Source organism: Phycomyces blakesleeanus (assembly GCF_001638985.1).
Source record: "Phycomyces blakesleeanus NRRL 1555(-) unplaced genomic scaffold PHYBLscaffold_13, whole genome shotgun sequence".
Classification (NCBI taxonomy): domain Eukaryota; kingdom Fungi; phylum Mucoromycota; class Mucoromycetes; order Mucorales; family Phycomycetaceae; genus Phycomyces; species Phycomyces blakesleeanus.
Window position 1 is genome coordinate 7,671 of NW_017265146.1, and position 12,934 is coordinate 20,604.

General features: G+C 34.8%; 3 protein-coding genes across 3 annotated transcripts; all 3 read right to left on the reverse strand.

Annotated features, from left to right (window-relative positions):
- Window positions 1–459, reverse strand: PHYBLDRAFT_146440 (hypothetical protein; the record flags this gene model as incomplete). Its single annotated transcript, XM_018431648.1, has 1 exon — window positions 1–459. One exon carries the CDS (start codon window positions 457–459, stop codon window positions 1–3), a length of 459 nt encoding a protein of 152 aa, XP_018290278.1.
- A 5,398-nt stretch (window positions 460–5,857) lies between these two features.
- On the reverse strand, window positions 5,858–6,125 carry PHYBLDRAFT_159098 (hypothetical protein; the record flags this gene model as incomplete). Its single annotated transcript, XM_018433916.1, has 2 exons — window positions 5,858–5,932; window positions 6,000–6,125. The coding sequence occupies 2 exons, from the start codon at window positions 6,123–6,125 to the stop codon at window positions 5,858–5,860; spliced, it is 201 nt and encodes a 66-aa protein (XP_018290279.1).
- A 1,879-nt stretch (window positions 6,126–8,004) lies between these two features.
- PHYBLDRAFT_65718 (hypothetical protein) lies at window positions 8,005–11,137 on the reverse strand (the record flags this gene model as incomplete). Its single annotated transcript, XM_018441515.1, has 11 exons — window positions 8,005–8,170; window positions 8,214–8,268; window positions 8,320–8,391; window positions 8,426–8,473; window positions 8,536–8,685; window positions 8,744–8,791; window positions 8,850–8,897; window positions 10,757–10,827; window positions 10,862–10,917; window positions 10,969–11,008; window positions 11,076–11,137. 11 exons carry the CDS (start codon window positions 11,135–11,137, stop codon window positions 8,005–8,007), a joined length of 816 nt encoding a protein of 271 aa, XP_018290280.1.
- Window positions 11,138–12,934: the final 1,797 nt, after the last annotated feature.

The following is a 12,934-nucleotide window of genomic DNA, read 5'->3' on the forward strand; positions in this document are numbered from 1 at the left end:
TTATGAATTTATTATAAGAGAGATGTGTGTGTGGGTAGTCGATGTGTGGGTAGTCGATGTGTGGGTAGTCGATGTGTGGGTAGTCGAGGCGTGGGTAGTCGAGGCGTGGGTAGTCGATGTGTGGGTAGTTGAGGTAGATATATTTAAAGTGTGTGTATGCAGCCGAGGCATATTTGTGTCTGTAGTTGAGGTGTGAGAGAAAAGGGGGCGTTGTGGGTGGGGGGTGCCATAACCAGTGGTCATATGGGAGAGGAAAAGTTTATTTTCTAACAAATCGCAAAAACTATAATCGTTTATAGTTTTGAGGTAATGCATTTGGTAATCCAAAGGTTTCTCTAAAGTAATAAGGTAAAGATAAAGTTTTCGCATCCGTAGTGCGGATGCGATTCTAATAACGCATCCGTAGTGCGGATGCGATTCCAATAACGCATCCGTAGTGCGTATGCGATGGTCATGCATGAAATAACAGGTTTATCGTAAAAAAAAAAAGCCTGGGTAACCGCCCAAGTAAGTTTGTTTGTTTTGTCTAAAAAAAGTATAGAATCATATGAAAATCAAAATAAACCAACCAAAAATAGAAAGCAAAGCACTTTGATACTTTATACACGATACTCTACAGTTAACTAATAGCTTGTGTTTTTTGGTATATATCTTTGTTCGTGCAAATAATCAAGCCTTTTGATATTTCATATTAATATATTAGTATATATAATGAATTCCAATATCTTATTTTGATCTAATTCCAAAAGGCTTTATTTTAATAATGAAAAAGGCTGGTACTATTATATTCAATAATTATATATTTCTTTGCGATTTTTTAAATAGTAACTCGACTGAAATATGTCTATAGCTTGTATCATTTATTTCCCATTCAATTTTTCAAATATACTCTTATTTAAAACTATTTAAACAGCAACTTAAACAAATAGATATCTTTGGCTTGTACCATATACTTCTCAAGCAGTTTATTAAATAGTTCTGTGCAAGAATATATATATTTCGGCTGCAAAAGATTTTGATTAAAATTAAATCCGATCCGAGCTATGAGCAACAATATGGGGTTTAATACATCTTTATAACAGTTTGATCCACTGGATATTTATGGATCAATTAACACTCTACTTCCTTTAATTCGCTTTATCTCTTATTTTCTTTTTATTTATAAGTCTAATCCAAGTTGATATATATCTATATATTATCAAGTTATTTTAAAATGAATTGTGTTCATATACTAAAAGTTACTCTAGGACTATATATATATAATCTGTTAGTATATTTCAGATGAGCTCTTACACCTACCTTTTTTCCCTCTTTAATACACACGCACGCACTTGGGGATCTGTCTACCAGTCAATTGGCTGCACTGGTACAATATATACGATATTGTCTATTTCTTTTTATATCCTTTTACAAACTAAGGGTTCTAATCGACAATTCGGACAGCACGCACTTTTTTGTAAACTGGTATTACTGATCGGTGGTGCAGACACCCTTTGTGTACCCACAAGTGAAAGAATCATAGCAGGGTCCATTGACAGGGATACTGTTACCCATACGAAGGTTTAAAGACCGTATGGTACTCACTTACAATCGTTGAGAGAGGATTGTGTATTCAAAACCCCTTCACTGTGCTGTAACCAAAACAAAAAAAATTCTTTTTAACGATGGCTTGAATCTTCTTTCGACATTCCGCCATCCCAGTCGAGGATCTTCATTCCTGTTGGGGATCGTCATTCATATTGTATTGCAACTCAAAGTGGACCGAAAGCGACGCAATACGAAAAGGAAGCGCACTCTTTTGAAAAATAAAATAAAAAATGAAATACTCTTTATTTTATCTTTTTGACGACTGTTCACTGTATATGCGGCTCTAACAAAAAATAAGCCCTTGGTCAAACCTTCGTGTCCCTATAAGCTTCGCACTGCGTTCAAAGGCGACAGTCATCGCCACTCTATTCTTTTCTTTTTTCAACCCTGTACTAACAACAACTTCGCACTGCTCTCAAAGTCGACAGTCATCGCCACTCTATTCTTTTCTTTTTTCAACCCTGTACTAACAACAACTTCGCACTGCTCTCAAAGTCGACAGTCATCGCCACTCTATTCTTTTCTTTTTTCAACCCTGTACCAACAACAACTTCGCACTGCGTTCAAAGCCGACAATACCAATCATACTATCTTTCTTATTTTATTACTACTGAAAAATAAAAATAAAAATAATAACCATATAATCAAACTTCAGCACTCGGAACCCATATACTCTGTTCTTTTATATCTGAAGTGACATATACTACTATTCTCAGAACTGTCTTTTTACTTTCGCATGCACATGATATCTATATACTTATACCTTCAACACCTTCTTCAATGAAAATGACCCCATCCTATCACACACAATTTTTAAAAATTCTTACTTTTAGTATATCTTTAAATATCCAGTTCTAGACCAAACAGCCATTGTCTAACACAAAGTCCTGCCATAGTAATCTCTCTTTATAGATGCACAACATAATCCTTAAACCTATATTTTTAAAAAAAAGAAACATATATTGGGCTTATTATAATATTTTAATTTTTCAACTAAATTAGTTACTAATATAATATATATTATAAAAGTACGGTGACATCAAAGACATATCATGAATACCATTAGACAGAGCAATAGAGTAACCATGTCATATTTTGCAAGCACCAACATTTGTGTCGGAGATATACATTTTTATTTTTGTTTATCCTTACTTATATTTAGGTTAAGTGGTAAGCGCTGTTACTACTTCAAGCCAGGTCCGGCGTTCAATTCTCAATAGAGTATATGTTTGGGTTTTTTTTAGTTTTATATATCATGATAGAATCTTTTAATTTTTTTTAAAAAAAAAATTAGTAAGAATTATATATTTTAGTAAGATTATATTTTCGAGTGATTAATTATTCCATGTATTATTCGAGAACAATTAATAGATTAGTATTATCTTTATAGTTCTGGCAAATGTTATGTTTTTATACTAATCATATAAAATGATTAATATATTAAATAAAGAAACTATAATAGTTATTGCTTTATTCAAGCAAATTATTTTCAGTCGCGACTCTCAACAAAATAAAGTAAGATAAAAATTTTCAAAATCTGACTTTTATATTAATCAAGGTAAAGCAAGTGATAGAATCTCAAAAAAGCAATAGATTTGATTGCTTCATAGTTTAAATACCAAGTTAACAGTAAAAAAAAAATCATTTAATATTTTCACTTTTATATTTTTTTGTAATTAGCATTATTTAAAGACAATAGCATTTTTACCTCTTATTTTTCTCATTATTTTTTCTATTTTTAATATTTACTTTTTATTGTATATGCAAGTAGTCACAATTTTTTTTTCAGAATTAGAGGTAAATGTTTGATCACTTGGTGTGGACAGACTGAAATCTCAAAAAAAGACCAAAATTAATTAAAACTCTTGCCCAATGATATGACTTTAAATTTGTTCTTATTTTGCACTTTTTTTGAACTTTTAGTCTGTCTACACCAATTTTTTTTTGTTCTGACATCATTTTATCACATAGATGAATATGTGAGCAAAGACATGCATTGTTTATAGATTAATTCAATTTTTCTTCTTCTCCTAATATATATATATAGTTATTATATTCTACTCGGACAGCAATATTCGATTCATTTTAATTTTCTACCAACCTGCCCACTATACCAAATCCCGGCGGCCATCTAATCGTAGCATGATTCAAACTCCGAGACAATTCTAAAGACCGACAATGCGCCTCTAATGCCACTTTTCTGTTACTCTTCTTTATTAGCTATCGATAGAACCAAAAAGCATACAGATACAATCAGTAGAAGGTGAGAAAAGTAGAATTTTACGAATTTTTTTTTGGTAAAATATTGATTTCTTGAAAAAAAAATAAAAAAAAATTAAATATTATAAATGCCGACTGAAACCTGTTTTACTTTTATTTTTACTCTCAATTTATCTATTTATTTTACTGTTATACTTTTGAATGATATATAGCTTGTTAAGGCGTTCTACATTACAAGAATTATATATGTACAGAGAAGTTATATTTATATAATAATAATTCGCACAACTACTTTTATCAAGCAATAACATGTCGATTTTTTCTTCCTTTTTGTTTCTAGAAATTCCGATGAATCTTAGAAAAGAAGTAAATCATGGAGCTGCGATTGTGTGATGTCACAAGAGAAAATCATTTGGCTCTTCGTACGGGATTGAAATCAGAGAGATCCAAACGAGATCTCAAGATCTTTTAAGCTTCTATAGATTTAAGCAAAGAATTTATAGGCCGTGGATTACTAAAAAGAAGACAATAATAAAGAGATAATGTTGTCTGAAATTACATATAATCGTATTTGAACATTGGTGTGATTAACTAGTGCACCTGAACAATCACTCAACGCCCAATATTATCAGAGACATTGCGGTTGAGACGAATAGATAAAAAAATTGTGTAGGTGTACTGGGGACTGGTGTCTTTTGACATAATAAACTATCTGGATAAGTTAAGCGGTTTGAAGGAATGAAATAAACCCTCTGTGAATACAAGAAGAGTAAGGTAAACTAACAAAGCTAGGCAATACATTATCAGTGTTTAAGAAAAATGAAAATCTTGAGTAGGATTGGGTCATGGGACCAAGATACACAGCAATACCAATGAAATGTAGATTTACTACAAATATCTTCTGGTTTATCCAGAGAGAGAGTGTATGGGTGCATAATAGCTGCTATATCTGATATTAGATATGTGCACGGATCACTCTTGACAGGATCTATTGTTGAAGGATACGAACGGAACCGTTTTTAGCATGTAACTTGGGTGTAGTACCAATGCCGATTTGAGAAATGTTTGGTTCCGGCTATTGAGGTAAATAGCTTGCCAGATTCCACAGGTTAAATCAATAGTGAGTGACACGGTTGTGGTGCAATGACCGACTGAGCCAAGGAACAAGGGAAACGGCGTGCCCGTAAGAAAATACCCAATTCGTCTCTTGTACCTGTGTACCAAAGACCGTTTTCAATCTTTTACCTCGTTCTATTATTTCTTGTACTCTTCTCCAAACTACCCTACTTTACTATTATCACCTTTACTGCTCTCACCTCTTTCCTATGCTGATCTCAAATATGACAGCATCTTCTTTACATTTCCTCTTTTATCATTCGCTGGATATCCCATTTCAACATCTTCCCATCGTTTCTCACTTTATTATCTTCATTTTACTATACTCTCGTTTACCATATTACTAGTCTCACTCTTTCAACAATGACTCATTCTACCCTTTTATTTTCTTCTTCCTTCAAAAAACCGTCCTCCTTCGAAATATTTTTGTTACAAGATTGTCTATAAAAGCAATCGGTTTTTCCACTTAATAAAAAATTATCCATATCTGTGATCTAATTTGTCTTGAAAGACTTAAGTTGATAATATAAACAGACGATTAATACCAGTATATCAGTGACTTTTGACGGGGATTTGAACCTTGACTGTTGAATTGAACTGTAAAAAGACTGCTTCAAACAGCTATCAATATGTTAATGGGTAAAGAAAGCCACTTGTATCCCTGTAAATCTATGCGGAAATCGGGCTCTTGATCTTTGGTCTCGACTGTTAAAGTCTGAATAAAGCAACTAGTAGTAAGTAAATGCTTAAAAAGGCATGTATACCTTAACCCTATTTTTTGAAGTGCAGCCTTGATTCTCGGCATGGACTGTCAAAGATTAAAAAGATTCAACCAGTGAAGAATAAATGCTAAAATGTGCGTGTGTACCTAGAACCTTGAATGGATAGAAAGAACATGATCATTTCGCCTTGACTATGTAAACGCTAGGAAAATCTAATTTTTAGTAAATTGCTTAAAGATTCTTGTATACCTGCGACCTTTGATGTAGAGCTGAGCATTGAACGCTTGCTACGGAGAAGAAAGGGTTAGAACAAAACAACTGATAGTACCTAAAAAGTCAAAGAGACTTTTATACCTGTGAGCCCAAAAGAATATCAAAGCTTTGATCGTTGGCTTCGGCTGTAAAAACATTATGCAAATATATAGTAAGTAGATTTTTTGGCAGATTTGTATACCTGTCCCCCCCGGATAAACAACTCATATTAATTGTGGGCCTTTCCTGTAAAAAGACTAGAAAATATAATAGCTAGTAAGTAAAGGTTCACATAGTCATGTATACCTTTAATCCTTAATGGAGATTAAAAACCCGATTGCTGGCTTAAACTATAAAAAAGCTAGACAGAATAATAAGTGATACGTGAGTACTAAATGAGACCTGTATACCTCGGGCACTAGGTAGATAGTAAAACTTTGGTAATTCAGTTTGACTAAATAAAAATTACTCGAAACAACAAGCAGTAAGTAAACGATCAGGTATGTACATATACTTGTTACCCTAGAGGACAGTAAACCTGGATCGATTGGCCTTGGCTGTGTAAAATTAAAAAATAATAATTAATTAATTAATAAATAGTAAAATAATACTTAAAAATATTTTTTAAACCTATGGCCTTAGATGGAGAGTAGATGCTTATTATTTAGCATAGACATTAATGAAATTAGAAAAATCAAACAAGCGTTATGCAAAGGCTAAAAGAGAATTGTATACCTGTAACCGTGGATGAAGAAGAAATCCTTGTTCTTCGACCTGGGCGGTGAAAACACTAGACAAAAAAAAACAAGCGATAAGTAGAAACCCAAAGAAAAGTGTATACCTGTCATACTGGATGGAGATCGAATTCTTGATGGTTGCCCTTGACAGTAAAAACAATAGACGGATAAAAAAAGCCAATAATCAACGGCCCAACGAAAAATATATATCTGCAAGTCTGGATGAATATCAAGTCCTAGTTCTTCGGCCTAAACCGTATAGGCACTAGACATATAAAACTAAAAGTTAGTAAAGACGCAAACATATTTGTATACCTGTCACTCTGGATAGGGCTCGGATTCGGAATCATTGGCATAGACAGTAAAGGCACTTGACAAAAAAAAAAGACACATTAAATAAAAGCACTTGTCAGATTTGTATACCTGTAAAACTTGATGGAAACCGGATCCTTGAGTGTTGAATTTGACTGTAAAGTCACGAGAAAAAATACAGTTTGCAGCAAGTCAAAAATCAAAGAGATGTGTAACACTATATCCCAATATGGAGACCGGGTTCTTGCTCGTTACCCTTGACTGCAAGGACACTAGAGAAACAAAAACAATTATAAGTAACGGCCCAATAACATTTTTATATCTGTAATTCTCGGCGGATACCAGATGATTGGTCGTTGGCCTTGACTTTAAGGACAGTAGAAAATTAAAACCGACAGTAAGTAAAATCCCAAAGAGAAGTGTATACCTGTAACACTGGACGGATATAGGATCCATGATGGCTGGCTTGGACTGTGAAGCCAGTAGAGAAATAAAGCCAACAGTAACTAAAGGCCGAACTAGATGTATATACCTGTCGCACTGGAAGGAAAACAAATTTTTCATTGTGTAGCCGGATCGTAAACACACTAGGCCAATACGAAAGAAAGCATGTAAAGACAGAGAGAAAAGTGTGTACCCGTAACTTTGATTTGAAATCAGATCTTTGATATTTGAACTTTAAGGAAAAAAACACTAGAAATATATAAATGACAGTAAGTAAAAGCTCAAGAAGACTTGTTTACCTGTAGCCCAAATTTGAGTTTTGATCCTTGCTGTTTGGCCTGGAGAGTAAAAACAATAGTCATATATACTTCTAGGTTAGTAATGGCCAAGAACGACTTGTATACCTTCCATAATGGATGTATATTTGATCATCGTTCTTTGCCATCAAAAGAAAGTATAAATAAAGAGTATAGTTTGTTTTAAGTAAAGGTTTAAAGGAAACTTGGTTAGCTATAACAATTCATGAAAATCGGATCCTGATAATTGCCGTGGATGAGTAGACACTAGAAATATATAAAATCCAATGAGTAATTGCTCATCGAGTTTTTGTATACCTATAGCCACGGACTGAATCCGGATCCGTGAAGCATGATCTTGGTGGATTCAACACTAGAAATAAATAAAGCCGAGTGTGATTGCTCATCGATTTTTGTTATATCTATAACCATATAACGGGAGATCAGCACCTTGAAGCTCGACCTGGATGGCCGGAGACTAGAACTAGATTAAAATAATGAGTATATGCCCATAATGCTTTTTATACCTATACCCATGGCGGGGAGATGGGAATCTTGATGCTTGACCTGGATAGCTGGAGACTAGAAGTATATTAAATCTAGTGAGTATATGGCCATAATGTTTTTTTATACCTATAACCATGGCGGGGAGATCGGAATCTTGATGCTTGATTTGGATAGCTGGAGACTGGAGATATATTAAATCTAGTGAGTATATGCCCATAATGTTTTTTTATACCTATAACTATGGCGGGGAGATCAGAACCTTGATGCTTGATCTGGAAAACTGAACACAAGAAGTATATTACAGCTAGTGAATATATGCCCATAACATTTTGTTATACCTACCACCATGGACGGGCGAGTAGAACCTTGATGCTTGACCTGGATGGCTGGAGACTAGAACTAGATTAAAACTAGTGAGTATACGCCCATAATGTTGTTTTATACCTTTAACCATGGATTGGCGATCAGAACCTAGATGCTTGACCTGGATGACTGAACACTAGACATATATTAACGCTAGTGAGTATATGCGCATAACGTTTTGTTATACCTATAGCCATAGCTGGGAGATCGGAACCTTGATGCTTGTCCTGGATGGCTAGAGACTAGAAGTATATTAAAACTAGTGAGTATATGCCCATAATGTTGTTTTATACCTATAACCATGGATTGGCGATCAGAACCTAGATGCTTGACCTGGATGACTGAACACTAGACATATATTAACGCTAGTGAGTATATGTCCCTAATGATTTTTTACATCTATAACCATGGCAGGGAGATGGGAACCTGGACGCTTGACATGATTGGCGGAACACTAGAAATATATTTAAAATAGTGAGTATATTGCCATAACGTTTTGTTATACCTATAACCATTGACGGGAGATCAGAATCCTGTTGATTGACCTGGATGATTGAACACTAAAAACATATTAAAACCAGTGAGTATATTTCCATAATGTTTTGTTATACCTAGAACCATGGCTGGAAGATCGGAACCTTGACGCCTGACATCGATGGATGAACACTATAAATATATTATAACTAGTGAGTATATTCCCACAACGTTTTTTTATACCTACACCCATGGCCGGGCGATCGGTTCCTTGACACTTGACCTGGATGGCTGAACACTAGTAATAGATAAAAGCTAGTGAGTAAATGCGCATAACGTTCTGTTATACCTATAACCATAGCTGGTAGATCGGAACCTTGATGCTTGTCCTGGATGGCTGGAGACTTGAACTATAATAAAGCTAGTGAGTAAATGCGCATAATGTATTGTTATACCTATAACCATAGCTGGGAGATCGAAACCGTGATGCTTGTCCTGGATAACTGGAGACTAGAGATAGATAAAAGCTAGTGTGTATATGTTCCTAATGGTTTTTTTTTACCTATAAGCATTGACGGGCGATCGGGTCCTTGCCACTTGACCTGGATGGCTGAACACTAGTACTAGATAGAAGCTAGTGAGTAAATGCGCATAACGTTCTGTTATACCTATAACCATAGCTGGTAGATCGGAACCTTGATGCTTGTCCTGGATGGCTGGAGACTAGAGATAGATAAAAGCTAGTGTGTATATGTCCCTAATGGTTTTTTTTACCTATAACCATTGACGATCGATCGGGTCCTTGCCGCTTCACATTGATGACTGGAGACTAGAAATAGATAAAAGCTAGTAAGTATTTGCCCATAATGTTTTTATACCTATAACCATGGACGGGGGATCGGGTTCTTGATGCTTGACACGGATGGCTGGAGACTTAAATAAATATAAAAACTAATGAGTATACGCTCATAATGTTTTTATACCTATAACCATGGACGGGCGATCGGGTCCTTGACGCTTGACACGGATGGCTGGAGTTCGCAAATAAATATAAAAACTAGTCAATATATGCCCATAATGTTTTTTATACCTTTAACCATGGGCGGGCAATCGGAACCTTGACACTTGACCTAGATGGCTGAACACTAGTAATAGATAAAAGCATACGAGTAAATGCGCATAACGTTTTGTTATACCTGTAAACATGGTTGGGAGATCGGAACCTGAACGCTTGACATGGATGGCTAAACACTAGAAATATATTAAAACTAGTGAGTATATTCCCATAACGTTTTGTTATACCTATAACCATGGACGGGAGATCAGAATCCTGTTGATTGACCTGGATGACTGAACACTAAAAACATAATAAAACCATTGAGTATATTTCCCTATTGTTTTGATATACCTAGAACCATGGCTGGAAGATCGGAACCTGGACGCTTGACATGGATGACTAAACATTATAAATATATTAAAACTAGTGAGTATATTCCCATAACGTTTTGTTCTACCTATAACCATGGACGGGAGATCAGAATCCTGTTGATTGACCTGGATGATTGAACACTAAAAACATATTAAAACCAGTGAGTATATTTCCATAATGTTTTGTTATACCTAGAACCATGGCTGGAAGATCGGAACCTTGACGCCTGACATCGATGGCTGAACATTATAAATATATTAAAACTAGTGAGTATATTCCCACAACGATTTGTTATACCTATACCCATTGCCGGGAAATCGGGTCCTTGACACTTGACCTGGATGGCTGACACTAGTAATAGATAAAAGCTAGTGAGTAAATGCGCATATGGTTTTGTTATACCTATGACCATAGCTGGGAGATCGGAACATTGATGCTTTTCCTGGATGGATTGGATACTACAAATATACAAAAACAAGTGAGTAACTGCTCATCGAGTTTTGATATACCTGAAAACCGTGGACCTTGACCTGGACCTTGAAGCTTGACCTGGATAGAATGGATACTAGAAATATACAAAAACAAGTGAGTAACTGCTCATCGATTTTTGATATACCTAATCCGTGGACTCTGATCGGATCCCTGATGCTTGACCTGGACGGAAGGCACTAGAAGCATATAAAAGTCAATGATTATATGCTCATCGAGTCTTGTTGTACCTGTGGCCCTGGATGGAAACCTGTTCTTGATTGCTTCACCTTGCCTGAAAAGTCCCTACAGAAATATCAAAGACAGTGAATGATTAATCAACGAGCCTTTATATACCTGTAGGCCTGGATGGAGATCTTATTTTTTATCGTTGACCTTGTTTGTCAAAAGACTAGACAAATATAATCTTCACAATGTGTGTCTTTGATGAATATCATATACTCCTTGAAATATAGTAAGTCCTGTCAGTTTATCTCTTGTTTCTGAGTGTGAATAGGCTTTGGATGGATTGATGGTCAAACCAGTGTTGGACCTCAGTATTTCATTTTTGCTGTGTACTGGTTTTGACGTATTGTCTTATATCTTGCTACTGACTGTTTTACATATGATAAAATCCTGAGATTTGACTAGCAAAATGGATTTGTATTGGTCATGATTCGTCTTTAACGTCTATGTTGATTAAAGCAGTTTGTGAGAGAGCAGTAAAGAAGTGTATAAAGTATTAATAGTATGTGGAAGAGAGTTGTTTTGACGCGTTCTGTTTGGATAGGTGTTTTTTTTTATAAAACTCATGACGTCTCAATCATGAGTTGCTGTTCTTTTTTATTATTTTTATTATGATAGTTTGATAATATATTATAAAATTCGGTTTTTTTCTTATTCCTTTTTCGGTTTTCTTTTATCTTTTAGCCTTGACAGCATGTATATATTATTACTATTTTACTTCTTTATTTAATATCTATGCTTAAAATATGGGTTTTGGGTTTTAAAGAAGTATCACTTATATTCTGAAGGACGTGCTGTGCAGGCCCTTGTTTTACTTTTTGTTTTTTTTCTTTTGCCTCTTTTTTTGTTTTAGTTCTTTTTATGTCACATAAGGTCCGTGCTGTCCGTGCAGCATCACATGTGTCATGGGGCTTAGAGGAGCATAGTAGCAATAGTGGTCCAGACTTTACTTTAGCATGAAAACATTTAAATGATGTCTTCCGATTGGTGGACTATATGCATGTCAAATTATTCAGTTGCTATGGACCCCCATCCCCTTTTTTATTCTACTTTCTGTTGTGATTCTGTTAACAAGGCTTATGCTTTTGAACAGCCACTTGTCGAGACACTATATATGCCTCTGTGTTCATTTTAGCTGTACTACTGATATACAAAGTATTAATCGGCTAGACGTTAAACTACAATAAAGAAGTGTAAAGTTGTGTTGATTATAAAGCTTTAATTAAAGTCTTGTGTATATTTATTTGTTTGTTTTCTTGTTTGTTTGTTTCACATGCTGTGACTTTATTAGTTTAAGAAGCACCCCCGAAAAAAATTGCTGCTTATATCTTTTCTTTTCTTTCGTGTGAAAGACTTCCATTTTTCTTCTAGCTTTTTCACCAGTGTCTTGAGTTAATAAACACAAAGTGTAGGAATACTTTCTTGAAATAAAAGTACTTTCAGTGCTTCAGTATGAAGGGATTGACAGCCTGACTATTGAAAGTCGTTGGTACCTCAAGTTAAAGCATCGTTCTTAGAGTAAAATAAAAGTAAAAAGAAGAACAGGGTCTAGCCTAGTGTTTGTCAATCGACCTTGGTTTGTACTACTTTATAAACCAATCATAATCCAACTGAGAAATTAATACAGAATAACCCAACTGCCTGAAACACTTTACATTTATATGTGATCAAATATACACCATTCTACCGATAATTATAATTATTTATATAAGTTACATTATACACCATGAAAAAGTAGTGGTGCTTGCAATTGTGCTAGCT